Source organism: Eretmochelys imbricata, chromosome 2 (genome assembly GCF_965152235.1).
Source record: "Eretmochelys imbricata isolate rEreImb1 chromosome 2, rEreImb1.hap1, whole genome shotgun sequence".
In the NCBI taxonomy this organism is placed as follows: domain Eukaryota; kingdom Metazoa; phylum Chordata; order Testudines; family Cheloniidae; genus Eretmochelys; species Eretmochelys imbricata.
This window is the reverse complement of record NC_135573.1, coordinates 185,541,734-185,562,388: the sequence shown is the minus strand read 5'-3', so window position 1 is coordinate 185,562,388 and position 20,655 is coordinate 185,541,734. Positions and strand designations below refer to the sequence as shown.

General features: G+C 41.9%; 2 protein-coding genes across 16 annotated transcripts in view; both read right to left on the bottom strand.

Annotated features, from left to right (window-relative positions):
* CLASP2 (cytoplasmic linker associated protein 2) overlaps positions 1 to 20,655 on the bottom strand; it is a 276,272-nt gene that overhangs the window by 175,853 nt on the left and 79,764 nt on the right. For all 15 annotated transcript variants that reach the window (XM_077811095.1, XM_077811084.1, XM_077811089.1 and 12 more), the window contains exon 8: positions 12,390 to 12,536. In XM_077811095.1, coding sequence (XP_077667221.1) covers positions 12,390 to 12,536 — 147 coding nt within the window. The remainder of the gene's footprint in view (positions 1 to 12,389; positions 12,537 to 20,655) is intronic.
* LOC144261477 (uncharacterized) lies at positions 7,816 to 9,979 on the bottom strand. Its single transcript, XM_077811099.1, has 2 exons — positions 8,994 to 9,979; positions 7,816 to 8,325 (listed from the first exon to the last, which is right to left on the bottom strand). The coding sequence occupies exons 1-2, from the start codon at positions 9,226 to 9,228 to the stop codon at positions 8,057 to 8,059; spliced, it is 504 nt and encodes a 167-aa protein (XP_077667225.1). The 5' UTR covers positions 9,229 to 9,979; the 3' UTR covers positions 7,816 to 8,056.

Below are 20,655 nucleotides of genomic sequence, written 5' to 3'. Positions count from 1 at the left end.
ACTGTCCGGTTCGCACTAGGAGCGGTGAGGGGATGAAGCATGCTCAATGAGGCTAGACTCTACAGAGATTTTGACTTTTAAGCTCTAGAAAATATCTACTGAGCAAATGCTAACTGCAATTTTTCAAAGGCTTGTAATTTGGCCAGGTCTGGGTAGATTTCACAGGGATGGCAAATCATACAACCCTGACAGAGGCCACCCCATGCCAAATTTCAAGTCCTGTTCCAAAGCACGGGGGCCCTGGAGCTTTCCAAAGGCAGATACCAGATTTTTTAGAAAAATATTTAAAAAAACCAAAAGTTTTCCCTATCGTTTTTACCCCACTATCATTCTCGGAAGCAGCTGAACCATTCTGGCTGACCCCCCCGCAAAAACAAAACAAAACCAATCAGCCTGAAGCAGGCAACTGGCATAGAAAATTTCAGCCCAAATTATTGAAGTTTGGCAAAGTTATAAGCAACTGAATATGGGGTCTTATAATGGGAAGTGTCTTGCAATCTTAAAAGACGGAGATGATGTTACCAGGCCCACCAGAAGGAGAAGTATGTAGCCACCACATCTGACATACTGTTGTAAAACGCACTTAAAGATGATCTGTGACCCTGCATTTAAAAATATAAAATGGCAGAATATGGCATTAACCACAGGATACATGACAAAAACAACAAATGTGCTTCAGTCTCAGTTTCTAGGGGTGTGTCTGTGTGGATTTGTTCTTGTGCTTTTTCAGGGAGTTTCTTGAGCAGATGGTATAGTTTCTTTTGGTAACCCTCAGTGGGATCAGAAGGTAATGGCTTGTAGAATGTGGTGTTGGAGAGTTGCCTAGCAGCCTCTTATTCATATTCTGACCTATTCATGATGATGACGACAGCACCTCCTTTGTCAGCCTTTTTGATTATGATGTCAGAGTTGTTTCTGAGGCTGTGGATTGCAACAAAGCCTGTTTCCAACTATGTCCACATATCTATTCAGGGGACACCATCATTGGTGGGCCTAATCACATCAGCCACACTATCAGAGGCTCGTTCACCTGCACATCTACCAATGTGATATATGCCATCATGTGCCAGCAATGCCCCTCTGCCATGTACATTGGACAAACTGGACAGTCTCTACGTAAAAGAATAAAGGGACACAAATCAGACCTCAAGCATTATAACATTCAAAAACCAGTCGGAGAACACTTCAATCTCCCTGGTCACTCGATTACAGACCTAAAAGTGGCAATTCTTCAACAAAAAAAACTTCAAAAACAGACTCCAACGAGAGACTGCTGAATTGGAACTAATTTGCAAACTGGACACCATTACATTAGGCTTGAATAAAGACTGGGAGTGGATGTGTCATTACACAAAGTAAAACTATTTCCCCATATTTATTCCCCCCTCCCCCCCCCACTGTTCCTCAGACGTTCTTGTCAACTGCTGGAAATGGCCCACCTTGATTATCACTACAAAAGGTTTTTTTCCTTTCCTGCTGGTAATAGCTCCCCTTACCTCATCACTCTCGTCACAGTGTGTATGGTAACACCCATTGTTCCATGTTCCCTGTGTATACAAAATCTCCCCACTGTATTTTCCACTGCATGCATCCGATGAAGTGAGCTGTAGCTCATGAAAGCTTATGCTCAAATAAATTGGTTAGTCTCTAAGGTGCCATAAGTACTCCTTTTCTTTTTGCGGATACAGACGAACATGGCTGCTACTCTGAAACCTGCCATTACTTCAGTTTAGTATAAGTCAGTAAGGAATGGATTTAAGATAAACCTAGTAAGTTATTCAGACTGATACAGGAGTGTCCACAGAATCTTTTGTATTGGTTTAAAAGCCAGTTCAATTTATACCCAAGAAAGTTACACTGGTAGACTAGCCTTTATGTTTGTCTAAAGCCTTGCTTAAGAACAAGCTAGCACTGGATTAGCTAAAGGTACAGTTTTAAATCAATGTTGTTAAAGTGTTGTGTGAACACTTTTTACACTCTGGTTTAATTCTCTAAGAAAAAATCAAACTTAACCAAAATCAACCACCCTAAACTTAAGTGAAACAAAATTAAATAGCAAGAACTTGTTGAGCTGAGTTTATACGCATTTCTTCCCCAATTTTGTAATCTTGATTACTATAGGCAATGCAGGTAGCAACACCTATTAAGGTTGCCCAACACTGCTCATTGTAAGACTATTTTCAGTTCCTTATAACTTCGCCAAATTTGAACCATTTGGGCTGAGATTTACCATGCTGGATGTCTGCCTACGGCTGATATAGGTTTCAACTAAAATGGTTCAGCTGTTTCTGAGAATAAGATTGTAGACAAATATATTTTCTCCATATTAAAAAAAAAAATATCTTACATCTTTACTGAGAAGCTCACGCACTTTCATGCTTTGAAGCATAGACTTGAAAATTTGGCAGGTAATTGGCTGCCTTTGTGACAGAGGTGTGCTTTTTGCTATTCCTGTGAAATGCCTCTCAAAATATAAGCCTCTGAAAAATCTGATTTCACTCATGCTGTGCAGAGACTTTAGAGTTTGTCAACTAACTTCTCTAAAGACTCCACTTGCACTGGACATGCCCTGTTCCCTCACAGTTCCCATGTGCCAACCACACTGTGCATGCACCATCCCCACCAAGTGACTGAGCATCTTGAATCCCAGGGCAGCAGAGGCTGAGTAGGACTTTTCCTGCAACTGTTCATCCCAGCTGCTGCAGGAAGCTGTGGCACTGGGCACAGAACCTGAGAGCAGGGGCTCTGTCTATCCTGTGCTCTGAATGCCCCCACTGGTATTCAGCTGATCCCATCCAGTTTAAGATTAGAAATTAAGTAGTGTAAAACTCAAGTACTGCACGTGATCACATTAAAAAGCTACATTATAAGAATATTAAGGTTGGAAAGTCAAGCACAGTGAGGTAAGTGTATGAACTTCATTTTCTTAGTAGAAAAACTAAGGCACAGAGAGATGACTTGGGTCCAAGAGATCTCACAGCTTTACCACGTGAAAAACAAGTTACTTATGGGGCATTAGACATGCAGCCTTTGATTACAACCAAGTGAAGACAGACAAAATGAATCAATTGGAAGTAGTAAAGAAACCTATTGCCACTGGTTCCAATAAAAGACATAACTTGCTGGGACAAGAGTCAGGTCACGGGCATAAAAACTCAAGTGCTCTTGCTAGAGGTTGCTAAAAAAAATCCCAGGAGTCTTTTTATTTTTATATATATAATTACACATACATACGCACACACACACTGAATTCAGACACAATTTTTACCACTAAAAAATGAAACAAATCGTGTTTAAACTATGTAAAAAATACTTTAACTCCTGTTATAATAGACATAAAATTTCTTTCTAGCCCTCATCTGAATTTAAGTATTACAAGTTTTAAGGTGTTTTCCCGCAAATTACCTCAGTCTATTTTTTCTACCCTACCCCACCTGCAACAAAGTAGATTTTACCCGCTCCCATTGTTATGGTAGTGGTTCCTGTGGGATCCCAGTCCTGTTGCAGGGCTCTTCTGTGAACAGATAGGACATAGTTTGCCTACTGAAGAGCTGGTGAATGCTGCCTCACATACGGACCACCACTTTGATTTAGCTTGGTGTTCGCAGGAGAGCTCAGCCATGCTGAAGGGGGACGGGCTGAAGAATCTTGAAAGGGAGGGGTTGCCGTGCCAGAATCAGTGGGCTGACAACCCCCACACTGCTAATTACCCCATCCAGGAGAGGAGGATGAGAAGCAAAAATGAATATAGAAGTAAGCTGGCAAAAGAAGTGGTCAGAAGCAAAGCAATCCAACACTAACTACTGCCATAAAGGCAGAAGATTTGATGGCAAGCTGGAGGAGGAGGCGCAGCCGACATGGGGTACATTAGAACATTACAAACTATAGAAAGGAGGGCAACAGCTCATATGTCTCAAAATTGTGGGAGACAGTGGGCTTCAGAAAAGAGACTATGGCTATTGCTCAGATATTGTGTAACAAATTTAGCTCTTTTTCATGTCACCAAAGAATAAAGAAAAAGGAGACAGTTACACATATCCTCAGATTAAATCTTCTACTATTACTAAGGGTAAGTCTGCACGACAAAATTAAGTCACCCTAAGCTGCGTTGACACACAGCCACCGCAATAATTAAATTGCTTTTGCATATCCATGCTAAGGTCCTTTTGCCGGTCGTGTGCATCCTCACAAGCAGCACTTGCAGCGAAGCAGAGAGCAGTGCACCATGGGTAGCTATCCCACTATGCAAGTTGCCACTATCTGGCATAGGCTGCTTTGAGAATGGTTTGCAAAGCCTCATGGTGGCAAATGAGTCACGCAAGGGTGACTAGGAACATGGTTTCAACAGCCCATGTTGCTGTTTTCTCCATCCCATATTATCTGCATCCCGTAATGTTTTGCATCTTCTTTCAAAAGCCCCACAAACCCATGCATCTGCCATCTCTGTGAGAAGCATGGATCCAGCACTGCTCTTCAGTGGTTTGTTGACCGTTACGAACACAACACGCCTGGTCCTTCAGCATTTTAAGAGTTGCCAGAGAAGCCGCGAGAGCTATGACAATGCCTTGCAGGCTGCCTTGCTGACAGATGTAGAAAGAAACAATTCAAGATTGTTGTTGGCATTAGGAGCAGTTGCAGATGGTGGAGCACTGGTTCTGGGCCCGAGAAACAAGCACAGACTGGTGCGATCGCATCATTATGCAGGTCTGGGATGACGAGTAGTGGCTGCAGAACTTTTGGATGCACAAGGACACATTAAGGAACTGTGTGCAGAGCTTGCCCCAACCCTCCGGCACAGAGACACCAAAAAGAGCTGTACTCACGGTGAAGAAGCAATCGCTGTGTGAAAGCTGGCCATGCAAGATTGCTAACGATCAGTCCGGAATCAATTTGGAGTTGGGAAATCCACCGTGGGGGTTGCTGTGATGCAAATCATAGAATCATAGAATATCAGGGTTGGAAGGGACCCCTGAAGGTCATCTAGTCCAACCCCCTGCTCGAAGCAGGACCAATTCCCAGTTAAATCATCCCAGCCAGGGCTTTGTCAAGCCTGACCTTAAAAACTTCCAAGGAAGGAGATTCCACCACCTCCCTAGGCAACGCATTCCAGTGTTTCACCACCCTCTTAGTGAAAAAGTTTTTCCTAATATCCAATCTAAACCTCCCCCACTGCAACTTGAGGCCATTACTCCTCCTTCTGTCATCTGCTACCATTGAGAACAGTCTAGAGCCATCCTCTTTGGAACCCCCTTTCAGGTAGTTGAAAGCAGCTATCAAATCCCCCCTCATTCTTCTCTTCTGCAGGCTAAACAATCCCAGCTCCCTCAGCCTCTCCTCATAAGTCATGTGTTCTAGACCCCTAATCATTTTTGTTGCCCTTCGCTGGACTCTCTCCAATTTATCCACATCCTTCTTGTAGTGTGGGGCCCAAAACTGGACACAGTACTCCAGATGAGGCCTCACCGATGTCGAATAGAGGGGGACGATCACGTCCCTCGATCTGCTCGCTATGCCCCTACTTATACATCCCAAAATGCCATTGGCCTTCTTGGCAACAAGGGCACACTGCTGACTCATATCCAGCTTCTCGTCCACTGTCACCCCTAGGTCCTTTTCCGCAGAACTGCTGCCTAGCCATTCGGTCCCTAGTCTGTAGCGGTGCATTGGATTCTTCCGTCCTAAGTGCAGGACCCTGCACTTATCCTTATTGAACCTCATCAGATTTCTTTTGGCCCAATCCTCCAATTTGTCTAGGTCCTTCTGTATCCTATCCCTCCCCTCCAGCGTATCTACCACTCCTCCCAGTTTAGTATCGTCCGCAAATTTGCTGAGAGTGCAATCCACACCATCCTCCAGATCATTTATGAAGATATTGAACAAAACCGGCCCCAGGACTGACCCCTGGGGCACTCCACTTGACACCGGCTGCCAACTAGACATGGAGCCATTGATCACTACCCGTTGAGCCCGACAATCTAGCCAGCTTTCTACCCAACTTATAGTGCATTCATCCAGCCCATACTTCCTTAACTTGCTGACAAGAATACTGTGGGAGACCGTGTCAAAAGCTTTGCTAAAGTCAAGAAACAATACATCCACTGCTTTCCCTTCATCCACAGAACCAGTAATCTCATGATAAAAGGCGATTAGATTAGTCAGGCATGACCTTCCCTTGGTGAATCCATGCTGGCTGTTCCTGATCACTTTCCTCTCATGCAAGTACTTCAAGATTGATTCTTTGAGGACCTGCTCCATGATTTTTCCAGGGACTGAGGTGAGGCTGACTGGCCTGTAGTTCCCAGGATCCTCCTCCTTCCCTTTTTTAAAGATTGGCACTACATTAGCCTTTTTCCAGTCATCCGGGACTTCCCCGGTTCGCCACGAGTTTTCAAAGATAATGGCCAATGGCTCTGCAATCACAGCCGCCAATTCCTTCAGCACTCTCGGATGCAACTCATCCGGCCCCATGGACTTGTGCACGTCCAGCTTTTCTAAATAGTCCCTAACCACCTCTATCTCCACAGAGGGCTGGCCATCTCTTCCCCATTTTGTGATGCCCAGCGTAGCAGTCTGGGAGCTGACCTTGTTAGTGAAAACAGAGGCAAAAAAAGCATTGAGTACATTAGCTTTTTCCACATCCTCTGTCACTAGGTTGCCTCCCTCATTCAGTAAGGGGCCCACACTTTCCTTGGCTTTCTTCTTGTTGCCAACATACCTGAAGAAACCCTTCTTGTTACTCTTGACATCTCTCGCTAGCTGCAGCTCCAGGTGCGATTTGGCCCTCCTGATTTCATTCCTACATGCCCGAGCAATATTTTTATACTTTGTGCAGGCCCATTAATTGGGTCTTGCTGCAAAGGACTGTAACACTTAAAGTGTAGTACATTCTGAGTGGTTCTGCAGCAATGGGGTTTCTGAACTGTGATGGGGCGATAGATGGCATGCTTATCCCTATTTTGGCATCAGACAACCTTGCCAACGAGTACATCAACAGAAAGAGCAACTTTTCTATGGCATTGCAAGCACTGGTGGATCACCAGAGATGTTTTACCAGCACCAATGTGGGATGGTCAGGGATGGTGCATTACACATGATTTTTAAAAACATAGGGCTATTCAGAAAGATGCAACCAGAGACTTTCTTTCCAGACTGGCGGATTTCCATTGGGGATATGGAAACACCAATAGTGATCCCTGGAGATCCAACCTACCCCTCATTCCTGTGGTTCACGAAGCCGTACACCAGCCACCTCGACAGCAGCAAGGAACGCTTCAACTACACGCTCAGCAGGTACAGAATGGCTGTTGAATGTGCCTTTGGCCGTTTTTAAGGGCACTGGCACTGTCTACTCACGCAATTAGACTTTAGTGAAAAAAATATCCCCATGGTTATAGCTGCCTGCTGTGTGTGTCATAATAACTGTGAAGCAATGTTTCCACCAGGATGGAGCACAGACGTGGAATGCCTGGCTGCTGATTTTGAGCAGCCAGATATTACGGTTATAAGAGGAGCTCAACAGGGAGCTATAAAGCTCAGGGAGGCTTTGAAAGATGATTTCAATAGTGAGCCACAGTAATGTGTTGTTGTTGTAGTGTGCTTTGCTGGGCATTGTTTTTTAGAACCCTGGTACAAACCTTGTAAAAAGTGCTCTGTGTGTGATAACATAATATTGTGAATGCACCTATTGCTATTATCTTTTAATGATGTCAGCCCCTGCCACCTTATGCTGTCAACTAATAAAGATGAATTAATTTTCCATAAACCAACTTTTATTCCAAACATATGCAAACAAAAACAATTGTAACTGAACGAAACTATGTAAATACAGGGAAAAACCTTTGAAAGGGAAAGAACATTCGTTCTCATTTCAAACAATACACCAACAGCCTCTCTCTCAGGTCAGAGTACGTGTGGCTGTGATTGTCTGTATTCTTTCCTCAGGATGGAGGGGTAGTGGTACTGCAGCGGCCCTGGAACATATGGGGCGGGTGGGATGGGTAGGGAGGTCCCAGAATGCAGTTATCGATAGGCTGCAGTGGGAGATGACCACCACAGGTCACTTAGACCAGAAGGTCTGTAAGAGTCTCCAGCATGTCTGTCCGGTCTTGAGAAGCACTGTCACATCTTGCTGCATCTGTCCTTTTGCAGCACGTTTCTCCTCTCCGCACTCTCCTTTCCCATTCTGTCCAGAAGGGTGCTCCTCCAAGCAGAGGCTTGCAGGATCTCTTGGAACATATCGTCCCATGCTCTCTTTCTTTTCCTCCTTATCTGGCTGAACCACTCCACTGGTGCGGATGGCGAGACCCCTCAAAGCCACATTTCCAGCTAAAAAAGACACAATGCACAGAGGTACTATTTAGTGTGTTTTCACTCCCCTTGATCCACAAAAGTTACAAGTACTACAGTCTCACTTGCACTTGGGATTCATAGAGCACGGTGGCAGCTGCAGCCATAGTGAGTACAGCTCAGGGAGAAGGGGGCAATTTGGGACAGTAAGCGTGGGGGAGCACATGGGCACCAGCATATGTGGAATAGGGCAACTGAACTGAATCCTGGCACCGTTTTCCACAGGTGGTGGTGGTTTTAGCTGGTATCTCACTCCTAAGGGTAACTCCTGAAAGGGAACACCCCCTGCACGCATCTGGCCGCAGACCGGGTCCATATGCTGCTAGCCTGTGTGCTGAAATGGTGCTAGCTGAAGTAATTACTGACTGGCTTGGGAAAGTGTCCTACCATGGTGGAAAAAATAAGACAGCCCTCCCCAAAACCTTCAGCAGAGGACTGCAGACTACCTCCAGGAAAGTTTCCTTGAGGATTCATGGGACATCCTGGTGTGCATAAACAAACTATTTTCCAGGACCCCCTCTACCTCACTATATCGGAGAATGAGAAGCAGATAGCAAGTCTAGCTCTATTGATTATTTCACTACATCTTCTACCCTGATTAAAAAGTAGTAAATGAACTGCAATATCAAAGCAAACTGCATGCTTACCAGAAGTTCCTTCCCCTACATCAGGCTTGCCAGTGCTGTACGGTAGGGACTGGCTCGGGTGCTCCAGCATCAGAAAGAGTTCCTGGCTTGCCACACCACTGAATCCTCCAGTCACCTGTTCCCCATACTCCTCCTCCGTTTCCTCATCCAATACCTCCTCGTCACTGTGCAATACAGGGGCCCCCCCGAAGTATCCAAGGGCTCTTGGCAGTTGGGCCTCCCCAAAGGATGGCATGCAGTCTCTTGTAGAAGCAACATGTTTTCAGCTCTGCTCCAGAGTGACTGTTAGCCTCCTTTGCCTTCTGGTACACCTGCTGCAGCTCTTTGATTTTCATGTGCACTGCTGCATATCCCTGTTGTAGCCATTCTCCCCATATCCTGAGCGATCTGCTCGTAGACATTGGCATTTCTACCGCTGGATCAGAGCTATGCCTGCACAGTCTTTTTCCCCACAAACCCAGGAGATCCACTACCTCTGTGTACTCCAGGTAGGAGGGCGTTTGCTACGTGGCGCTGGCATGGTCAGCTGGGCAGTTGCTATGTGAGCTCTCCACGCAGTGCAAACAGGTAATGGAATTTAACCACATTGACCTAAATGCTACGCCTCTTGTGGAGGTCAAGTTATTAAGTCGGCATAATGGTTGAGTTACATTGGCGGGAGCAACATTTTAGTGTAGACGCTTACAGACATAGGTTGATGTAAACTGCCTTGCATCAATCTAATTCTGTAGTGTAGACCAGGGCTAATTTTCTTCTTTTAGAGGCAACACTTCCTTTTCGCATGACCAAGGTGACAAAAAATCCTTAGCCTGATTACAGTAAAAAAGACACAACCAAAACAAAACCAAAAAAGCCAAGAACCTCTGTCATCTTTAGCAGCCTGAAATGAATGGGAACAGTATGTGTGTACTAGGAATATTTTTGCATTCACAGTAATTGTATAAAGAAAAGGAGGACTTGTGGCACCTTAGAGACTAACAAATCTATTTGAGCATAAGCTTTCGTGAGCTACAGCTCACTTCATCCATGAAGCTGTAGCTCACGAAAGCTTATGCTCAAATAGATTTGTTAGTCTGTAATGTGCCACAAGTCCTCCTTTAATTTTTGCGGATACAGACTAACACGGCTGCTACTCTGAAACCAGTAACTGTATAATCTTTCTCTGAGAGAAGACTAAATTATTCCATCAGATATGCCAGCCTACAGTTTTTTTAAAACATATTCAAAACCTTGACTACAGGTATGAGGGGGAGAGCTCGGAGGGGGGATAGCTCAGTGATTTGAGCAGTGGCCTGCTAAACCCAGGTTTGTGAGTTCAATCCTCAAGGGGGCCATTTAGGGATGGGGCAAAAATTGGGGACTGGTCCTGCTTTGAGCAGGGGGTTAGACTAGATGACCTCCTGAGGTCCTTTCCAACCCTGATATTCTATTCTATGATTCTATACAGAAAAAGAGAGAAGAAACACCTTTACGGTTTCCAGAACTGAAAAAGGAAGACCAATAGAAAAGGCAAATATATAAAGCAAAGTAACTGTTACATTTATTTTTGACATGTCTCAATTTTGATAAACTAGTGCTATTACTTTTGTACAGTCTAATTTCCTGTAACTTGTTTTTTAAAGTGTGGCAGTCAATCGGGAAAAGGAAGAAAGCAAAATAAAGTTTCAGCGATTTAAAATTTATTATTTTATAGTTAATATTTCTTCTGTGATGAAGTTTTAGATAGTTTAGTAGAGTGGTTAACTGTTTACTATACTAGTAGAGTGGCTATAGTTAATAGAATTACAGTTTTAAAAGCTTGGTAAGAACTTTGCAACGGAGGGAATTTGGATCTTAAAACTTCAGTTCTAGTACCACATCTGTGTAACATTTGAAAAGAAAAAAAAATAGTCCAATGCTCTTAATGTACAAACCTGTTCCTTTTAAAAATCAGTTTATCATAAAAAGGACCTACAAAGGACCTAAAAAACTAAATTTTTAATTAAGTCTAGATACCCATACGAAATGTCCACAAGAACCAGCATGAGAAAGGTATTCAGCAAAAAAAGGTAAATATTAAGCAACTTTAAAAAATAAAACAAGTGTGAAATCCTTTTGTTTACATACTTCCTGGTTCACTCTGACATCATCGTAAATTGAACTGTTATGCCAGTACATATGATGTCATCTTTTGGGAATATCTTCAGTGAACAAGAAAGTACTAAGATTATATTGGAAGGGAGAAAATATATACATTAGTTGTATCTTATTGGTATGCTAATGAACCTCACAACTTGGTTGGTGAGTACATGTAAATCATATCAGTGCTAATTCATTTTCACTGGGCAGTTCACATTTAACAATGTTAGATGAGCAACCTAGAATTGAAAAAAAATCTTGCAGACAGGTTCTAGCAAACAAAACGGTGATGCTTATCTGAAAAAACCAACACTATTAAAAATAATTAGCTATTCATAGCTTTTAATATCTAAAAACTGGCATATTAAAAAATTTCACTCTCAGCACGCTGAAATCAGATCCTTTTAATTTTCAGGTACTTCAAAGCAGAAATGGAAAATGTTTTCCCAAACTATATCATTTGCTGAATACATGAGTGGGCAAATATGACAACTGTCATCCTTCTAGCAGTAAATATTCACTTTTATTCTTACATAAAATGGTCGAAAAAAAGTAATAATTATGTTTCTGGTTAGATCTTAGATACAGAATTGGAATGAACTCCATGCAATGAGTCTGATACCACAGATCACAAACACATTTCTCTAACCAAAATGATTAACTTCCATACATAATAAGAACAAGCTATGTACTGCTTACTTCTATTACACATAAATCATGATAACAGTTTTGTATATTGCCCAGCTTTTTCTGTTTTTCAATATACTTCATAGTTATTGTAGCCAGTTTAAGAAGGCAAAAAGCTCTAAAGGTGTACTAGATACACACGCCCCTCTGTTTTGTTGAGGTACATGAAGGTTCTTCAACCATTTGAAAAAGGTGTGGGCCTCCATTACAACTTGAATTCTACAAATCTATTGCAGATTTTATAAGCATGTTTTTTGCAATAATTGGTTGTCCTGGGAGTTAACGGAGACCCACACATCTATTCAGAGCTTTCATCAATCTGATTTCCACCTTCAACATGTTCATTTGATTTATGACACCCATTCTATGACAGATAAACATTTGTAGCCCTTTATGTGTTAACTGTATGCTTATATACCCACATATATAGCAGCTAAAGTACTGCATCCATTGAATAAGCAAAACCAAGAATTCATTAATAAAGCTTTGTTAATTGTATATAAACAATCATCCTCCAAAGTTATTTGATTTGTGCTCGCTATGTCAGGATTGGAGGAAAAGCATATCAGAGTGTGAGTAGATTTATATTACCTCCAACCTTAGGCCCACCAGCTGAACCTGGTTTTCTTGCACTGTTTGAAGGATTCCCGAGTTTTTTAGGTGCAGGAACCTTGAAAGCTGAAGCAGCTGATGATGGCCTATTTCCATCCACTGACTCCTCATCATCAAAGCTTTTATCTACAAAAGGATGCATAAAAGAAATTTACTTATGAGAACAGAGGGTTTTTTTAAAAAATTGCTCTGCTGCACTTTTCACAGAAATTTACCAAAAGATCAAATAAAATTTAATACTAATTATTTTGCCCTTTGTCTATGGCATGGGAAACAGATGACAAAGAAAAATAAAAAGCATTTTAACACCACAAGATTTTATACAATACTGCCTTTGGATTCGCAATTATTATAGTATTAAACACAAAAATGAATCCTACATATTCAACATCACAAAAAGAAAAATTCTCTGCACAGTTTAAATGTGTCCTGTCCATCATCCTCCCAAAAATGAATATAATTTTCAGTTCATTCCAGGCTATCCAAGAGCAATGCTTCTCCCTTTTCCTCTACTCATGCATGCATTTTCTGCTACATATCCTCCCATAATGTGTCTACCAACACTCCGTCTTATTTCTTCCACCCAGATCTTGCAACTTACAATCACAGATCCGCTTGCAGATCAACCGCCTCATTCCTCTGATAGCTCTTAATTCCCCTCACACCAGGATGCTCCCAATACCTCACATGGCCACACACAATAGATTCTCAATACCAATCAAAGATTCTATCCAAAACTGTCAGAAAACACCATAGCTCCACCACTGAGATTTGTGCCGGCATCTTCCTCTCTCTTCCCTGCACTAGGTGCTGAAACAACCAATCAGCTTCAAGGTGACATCATTTTCTGATAGCCACTGCCAGATGAAAAGGTGAAAATTCTTCATACATATAAATTCATTCCCCCACACACAATATTTGCAGCCACAATTTCAACCCTTTAAAAATTTCATACCCATACTTTGCTCGAGGGTTTTCACACGTACCCCAAAAATACAAGGGCTTGTCTTTTGTTCAGTCAAGTCAGAAACTCATCTCCAGCTAACAGTTAAAATATTCTCAAAAGGATGTGCTGCACTTGGTTTTTAAATTAATTTTTTAATAAAAAAGAATTCCAGAAGCAAACTGGGACCATTTTGTAATTAATTTAGTAGAAAAAGTTGGATTTATCTAGAGCCCTGCAATGCACGTAAAAACAAACCTGTAGTTCATATCATAAACAAGATGGGTGAGGCTGACACGCAGCTGCATAACAATGATATAAGCCAATTTAGCACATATTTCTTCACTGTAATCTGCCATTTCCAAAAAATATCACAGCACTGCTTTTATTTCAGGAATGTTAATGTTTATTTAACCTTGGTGTACACTGAATGGCAAACTGTTCCCTATAAAATGAACTATATTTAAAAAGAATCTCCTGGGGGAAGACACATTCACTATCATATCAGAGCAAACATGTTTTTCCAAATGGCATTTATAGCGACAGCTGATGTAAAAACACTGAACATTCTGGGGTTTACTTTAGTTTCCTAACGACAGCATGACTTCAGAAATATTTTTGTTTAACCAAAACAACTTATAGCACTATTAAACCTCTACTTTCCTTTACAATCAAAAACCTAGAAAATATCAATAACTGTGTATCTGAAAATTTTCTCCAACATGCTTGTTTCCTTTCAACCACCATCTAAGAGAATGTGATTAAGAATACTTCTGTGTATGGATATGTAAGCAAATCAGAATGCAAGAGGAAGGGCAGTGAAGAAACACACACTATTCCAGGAGTTTCCATGGAAACAGTACTCAGTCCTCACACAAGAACTGGGAGAATACACTTCAGTTCTAACTAAGAAAAGACACTGATTTAACTCTTAGTGTCTTAAAAATGTAATTGTAAACATTACCATTTAAAAAAAAAACTTTTACATCCATTAATCTAATCACATGATTAAGTTTTATAAACTTAATGCTGCATGAAATAAATGTTAATGGTAGCGATTAACACTGAGGATTCTGACTCAGGGAAACAACGTAACTTCAAAATAGTATTAAAAACAGGCTGTAGATGAAGCCAATTTTTAACGTCTTTTTTAAAACACTACGATGAATAGCCACCTAAAATTTCTTAAATTATGATACCAGAAGTAGCTGATTATTAAAATTTAACTCTAAATTTTTCACTGTTAATACATACATACTGCATTTTTTTCAGCTTTGACTGTGAAAACAGGCTAGACTTTCATATTGTCAGTCAAAAGAACAATACTGCAGTCTGACTTGCAAATATTGTATGAGAAAGCAATTTTTATAAAAAATAAAACTGTTTCCAGTGCAATTAAAAAGTAATAGTAAGATTTTACATTTGTAAAGGTTCTTATTCCAGGGTATATATGAAGCTGCAAGGACTTTAAAAAGAATATTGGACAGATTTCTACTAAAAATGCACACAAATTACTCTATAATCTTACAAATACATAAACTGAATATGAAACAATACCTAGTTTAATAAGAAATTTTAAATCTCAGATAAAATAATTACATTTAAGATTTTATAATATATGAAGTCAAAATTTAATTATAGTTTTTTATAGGAATTGCAACTTTCCCCCAGCCTTTTGTGTATTTATGCTTTTGTGTCTCTGGAATTTATTAACAATATAACCCCCACTGATCTTTAGGGAGGCTCCAGTTCTAGAAAGACATACAACAGCATTTGCATATATCCGAAGCTTCAAATCTGTGTTTACAGAAATTGTCACAGGCTTCTATAAATGTATTACATTTACTTCAAGTATTATGTAAAATTCACATTTTTCACACATATATATACACAGACATTTGAGTACCAAATCATGAAAATAAATACACCTGTATATATTTCCGTCTGCAACACTCTGGATTTGGGCACCTTTTTCAGCAGGGTATAATTCCACAAAAATCAGCTGAGTTGAATCCACTTACTCCTGGCCATAATTTAGCCTACTGCGTACAGCTGAAACACTGCATCTGGTCATCTTGAGATTAGCAGCCCTGGTGGAGTCATGTCTATGCATGCAGTTTTCAAATTTATTTTATTATTTTTCATTTTTAAATTAATTTCACTATTTCCAAGTCAAATTTCTTCACTAAGTATAGGAACTTGCAATAACTGGGGATAATATCTAAAGTATATATGAAGTTTTAAAGTTAAATTGTTTGAAAAATTACCTCAAGATGTGAAGGGGGGGGAGGTGGACAACGGACAAAACCAAAACAAAAACAGCTCTTCCATTCTGGGATACCACAAAACGGCCAAACAATTTTCACACACAAAATATCACACATACACAATTCATTTTGGGACCAAGAAACCAGAACCCTAAATAATATTTTTTCCAGAAACTTGGAGGTTCCTGAAAGCAGGAGTTATGCAAGCTGATCCATAACTTTAAATAGAGAATGTTGCCATAACATAGAGTAGTGTACAGAGGGATAGCTCAGTGGTTTGAGCATTGGCCTGCTAAACCCAGGGTTGTGAGTTCAATCCTTGAGTGGTCCATTTAAAGATCTGGGGCAAAAAAAATGGGGATTGGTTCTGCTTTGATCAGGGGGTTGGACTAGATGACCTCCTGAGGTCCCTTCCAACCCTGATATTCTATGATAATACACATGTTCAATTCTTTTGTACAAGGTATCAAATTTTCAGGAAGCAAGCAATGAATAGAATTAAGTTGCAAAGGAAATGAAGAATTAATGGGTTGAAAGAATTCAAATTTCAGTCATTTCTCTCACTGCAGTTTGGTGACTCAGCAACTTTATTTTAAATCAATACAGGTGAGCTATTTAAAGAAGAGAAAGGGAGTCAAGGCTTGTCTATACAGTGGGGTAATGCACTCTAGGAGGGCGTGATTTCTAAAGCGCAATAATGTGTTATGCAGAGTAGGTTAATGTAGACCCTGCTGGTGTGCACTAAAGGTTCATTACAGTGCATTAACGTACTACTTCAAACACCACATTAAAGCACACTAGCAGTATCGACATGGATCAATTCATGAGCAACGTGTTAGTACGCTTTAGAAATTACATTCCCATACAGTGTATTACCCCATCATGTAGACAAGCCTTTAGGCACCCAACACCCCATTGAAATTCAGTGACAGTTGGGTACCTAATTAAAATCCAGACATGGCAATTAGCATGGACTGACTGTCCTGAGTTGTTCTTGCTGCCCATGACTATTATACCATACACAGTATGTAGTGAGTCACCTGGCACCTGTGAAGTCCTGTATATTTCTACAATCCAGGCTGAACAACTGAAAGCAACAACAAGCGCAGAATGAGTTTGACAGTTTCTAATAGCTGGAGGAAGAGTATACCACAGATCAAGCACATAATCACAGAACACTAGCTTGTATCATCATGAGATTAAATTCAGGGCAAAGTAAATAGGCAATTGTCTGACTATACTGAAAGAAGGCCAGGAGACACTGGATGTGGTTTAATGAGGTTGCAACATTATTAACAACTGTCTGGGAGTATCTGGCAGATAAAGAGTGTACACACAGTGTCAGTAACTCCATGATCATTTCAATATCTACCCGGGGGGCTTCCATCAGTGCCCCCCTTTTTTCCAACCTGGTCCCAGCCAACACACTGCTGGGCCCTTACCATTCCCACCCCTTCAAATGAAGGGTAAGGTGGGCTATAAAGGAGGAGGGGAAGGTAGTCTCCCTGCCGTTCCAGTTATAGAAGCCACAAACCTCCATGTTTCTGCCCCTTTAACAAACACCTCCTTTAAATCCTTCACCAAACCATTTATCTGATCACTGTTTCCCTTCCCTACGGAGCACCTGCACTGGATATCTGCCCCTCGTTTACAGAATGAGTTGCGACATCATAGTCTGACCTCCATTCCATGCTCGCCACAAATAAGCCCCGCCCAAACTCACAGTGGGGAAAATAATCCCCCCATTTTTCCTTGGCCAACCTGGCGGTGAGGGAAAAATTCCTTCCTAGCCCCCCCAAGAAAGGAGTAGGTAGCAGAGTGCCTACATCAGATCCTGACCAAATCTGGTATTTTACCACTTTCAAGGTTCAGAGGATGGGTGCTGCTCTGCTTGGTCCAAGTAAAAGAGGGCTTCCCCTGCCCTGCTTGCACCTAGTACTCTCCGCCCTCTTTCAGTCAGCTGGGAGGGATGAGTCAGCATCCTCAGGCAACATTTATGCCCCTGCCCTTAAAGAGGTATACCCCTTTCCCCAGCAAGTCAGACAATGCCCTTCCCCCACTTAAGGTGTGTTGCGGTCATTGGTCAAGTTGGATCTTACAGGCCAATTTTGAAAATAAACTGAAAAAAGATCAGAGCAAATGTTACAGACCAAGTCCATATGAAGTCTTAAACACCAATTCAAATTTAAAAGAAAAAATCAATGTGACTTTGATAGAAATCAATGGAAAGTTTTTAAAATAAGACTAATATGCTGTAATCTTGAGGTAGTGGTACTTGTGAGCTTTTAAACTGCCAAATTTTGAACATGCAACATGTGATTTAAAAGGCATTCAGATATACCAGAAAATAAGCAGCTACAATTGACCTTGATATTCACAAATAATTCAAGATCTTTTCCAAAATCTATGGTTTTCAAAGTAACATTATTACACAGAGCAAGATGATGTTTTCATTATAAAACAATGAGAGATATGTAGAAGTCTGGGGACAGCAGAATAATGAAATCTTTTAATAACAGAATAAAGTATCAACATTGTTTTGTCAAAGGGAACTGACAAGGACGACAGGGCTACTCAGCTGTTACCAAAATATAAACTATTCTAGTTGGCCTTAAATTCATATTATTTGATATACCTTGTAACAGTCACTATAGCTTTGCAGAGATTGATCTCTTCTGTGCAGAGAGCCGAAGATCTCCCTTCCCTCTTGTTTCTTGATATAGAAAATCGTGGTGGTGGTGTCTGACAAGATGAGGACATGATGAGAGTGAATGAGTGGGAGAGAGGATTTGCATGCCTTTCACACTGCTCAAAGATTCAGGATATTGATGTGCATCCTGGATTCACAATGCATTCACATGCCTTGCCCCGTGTGGTTGTCCATACAAGCTCCCCAGCCTACCAGGGTCATGTTGGTGATAATTCTGCTCTGAGAGAAGGAAAGAATGGGAACTCCCAGGTGCATGTGATGTGGGTCTGTCCATGACAGAAGGGATGACAGTACCTTGGCCGGAAATGTCAAGCCTGAGGTCCACAGAGTGGCAGTTCAGCAAGTGCACAGACTGGAGCCACGTCTGAAGGCAGCAAAAATGAAGTCTTGCAAAAAGGAATCATGTAGGTGCAAGCCATGTAGCCCAAAAGAGACAGGCAAGAGTGTGGAGGTCTCATGCCCTCGACCACGCTTCAAAATGATTGTCTAGAAGTGGATTGTTGACACATCAAAGTCTGATCTTGGTTCTGCCAGTGTCTGTTCGGTCTTTGTTTACACCATAGGTTGTACTGTCTTTGGGGCTGAGAGTATGGCATACACCGGAATCTCTGATTGTAAAAGCTCCTCTGTTTCTTTGTTTGCAAGTAGGTAAATCCCAAGGGTTTTTAAGGTCACCCTTGAGTCTTTTAGGGTGTGTAACAAGACATCAGTTTTTATCTGGAAATACTTTCTGCCCCTCGAAGGGTAAGTCCTTGACTGTTGCCGGGACCTCCCTTGGGGTGAGAGGTGGAGCCACGATGCATGGCACGTGACCACAGATGTCGCAATGGATTGTGCTGCCATGTCTGCGGAGTCAAGGAAGGCCTGGAGGGCCATCCTGTTGATGAGACCCCCTTCGGAAATGTTTGCACTGTTCTTTTTTGTCATCTGGTAAATTTTCAATAAAAGTTGACATTTTGGAGTACAGACTGTGTATATATTTGGCTAGAAGGGCCACATAGTTGGCTATGCGGAACTGAAGTATAGCAGAGGAGTAAGCTATCTGCCCGAAAACGTGTCGCTTTTTCCAGTCCTCCTTATATGGGGTCATTCGAGAGTGGTGTTGTTTCCCCCTTTGATTGACCACCTCTACTACTAAAGAGTTTGGTGCAGGGTGTGTAAATAGGAACTCAGCCCCTTTTGCGGGCATGTAACAATTTTTGTCGTATCTTTTACATGAGGGTGGTACTGTAGCAAGTGTCTGCCAGATTATTTTTGCAGGTTCCATGATTGCATCATTAATTGGCAGAGCTATCTTTGCCGATGGGGATGCCTAGAGTATGTCTGTGAGCTTGTATTGGGCTTCTGGTAGCTGAGCCAACAAAACGTCCATGGATTCAGCAACCCTTTTGAAGAGGTCCTGAAAGGATTTGAAATCATCCCCCATGGTGGTCGCATTGTGGTTTTGTCCGGTGACAAAGATGAGAGATGAGTAGGTGACAAAGTCTCATGTTCGGCTGTGTCGTCAGGTTCCTCAGCGTCTTCCTCTTGTGTTTCTGAGGGTGCCGGGACAGTTAGCGAAGGGGACGGGGATGTTCTGGACTTAGGTGGGTTAGGGAGCCTGCAGTTTTGGGCCCTATATATTGTCCATGTATCCCAGTATGACCAGTTAGGTGGGAATAGTATGGGGGACGGTGCCTCGGGGTGATCATACCATCGTCGTATATCTGCAGATGGTTGGTGATGAGATGGTCCTGGCTTGGGTGAAGAGAGGTGAGGAGTATATATTACTGCATCATCCTCCTCTTCCTCATCGCTGGAGATTGCGGGGGGCTGATCTGCAGTAATGAAAGGGGAGTAGTCATCTGGGTTGGTACTGATCTGGATGGGGTATCCTCCGTGCTGAGTAAAGGAGATTCAGGTGTTGAGGCCATTATCAGGTCCGCATGCCTCATGAATTGCTGCAGAACCATGAAGCTCAGTGCCAGATACAGCTTTGTGGACAGACCAGGAGCATCAGTTGAAGCTGTGAGGCATAGGTACAGCAGGTGGTGCCACTGTAGTGCTCCGTGCCAAGATCTTCTTCAGCTCCTTGGGTGCCAAGCTGGAAGATTTTACTTTAGTGTGCGAACCTTCATTAGAGCTTGCCTGCATAGGGTCTTTAGCTTTTTGGGAACTGTCAGCATCGGACGTTCACAGTGCCTCACAGTCAAGCTCTCGGAGCGGTCAGTACCGGGGCAGATTTTTCAGTTGGAGATCACTTTCTTTTAGGCGATTCTCAGTGCACGGATGTCTGCGACCACTTTTGGTAGCTTTTCTAGGAGTAGGCTCTTTGGCAGCCATTGT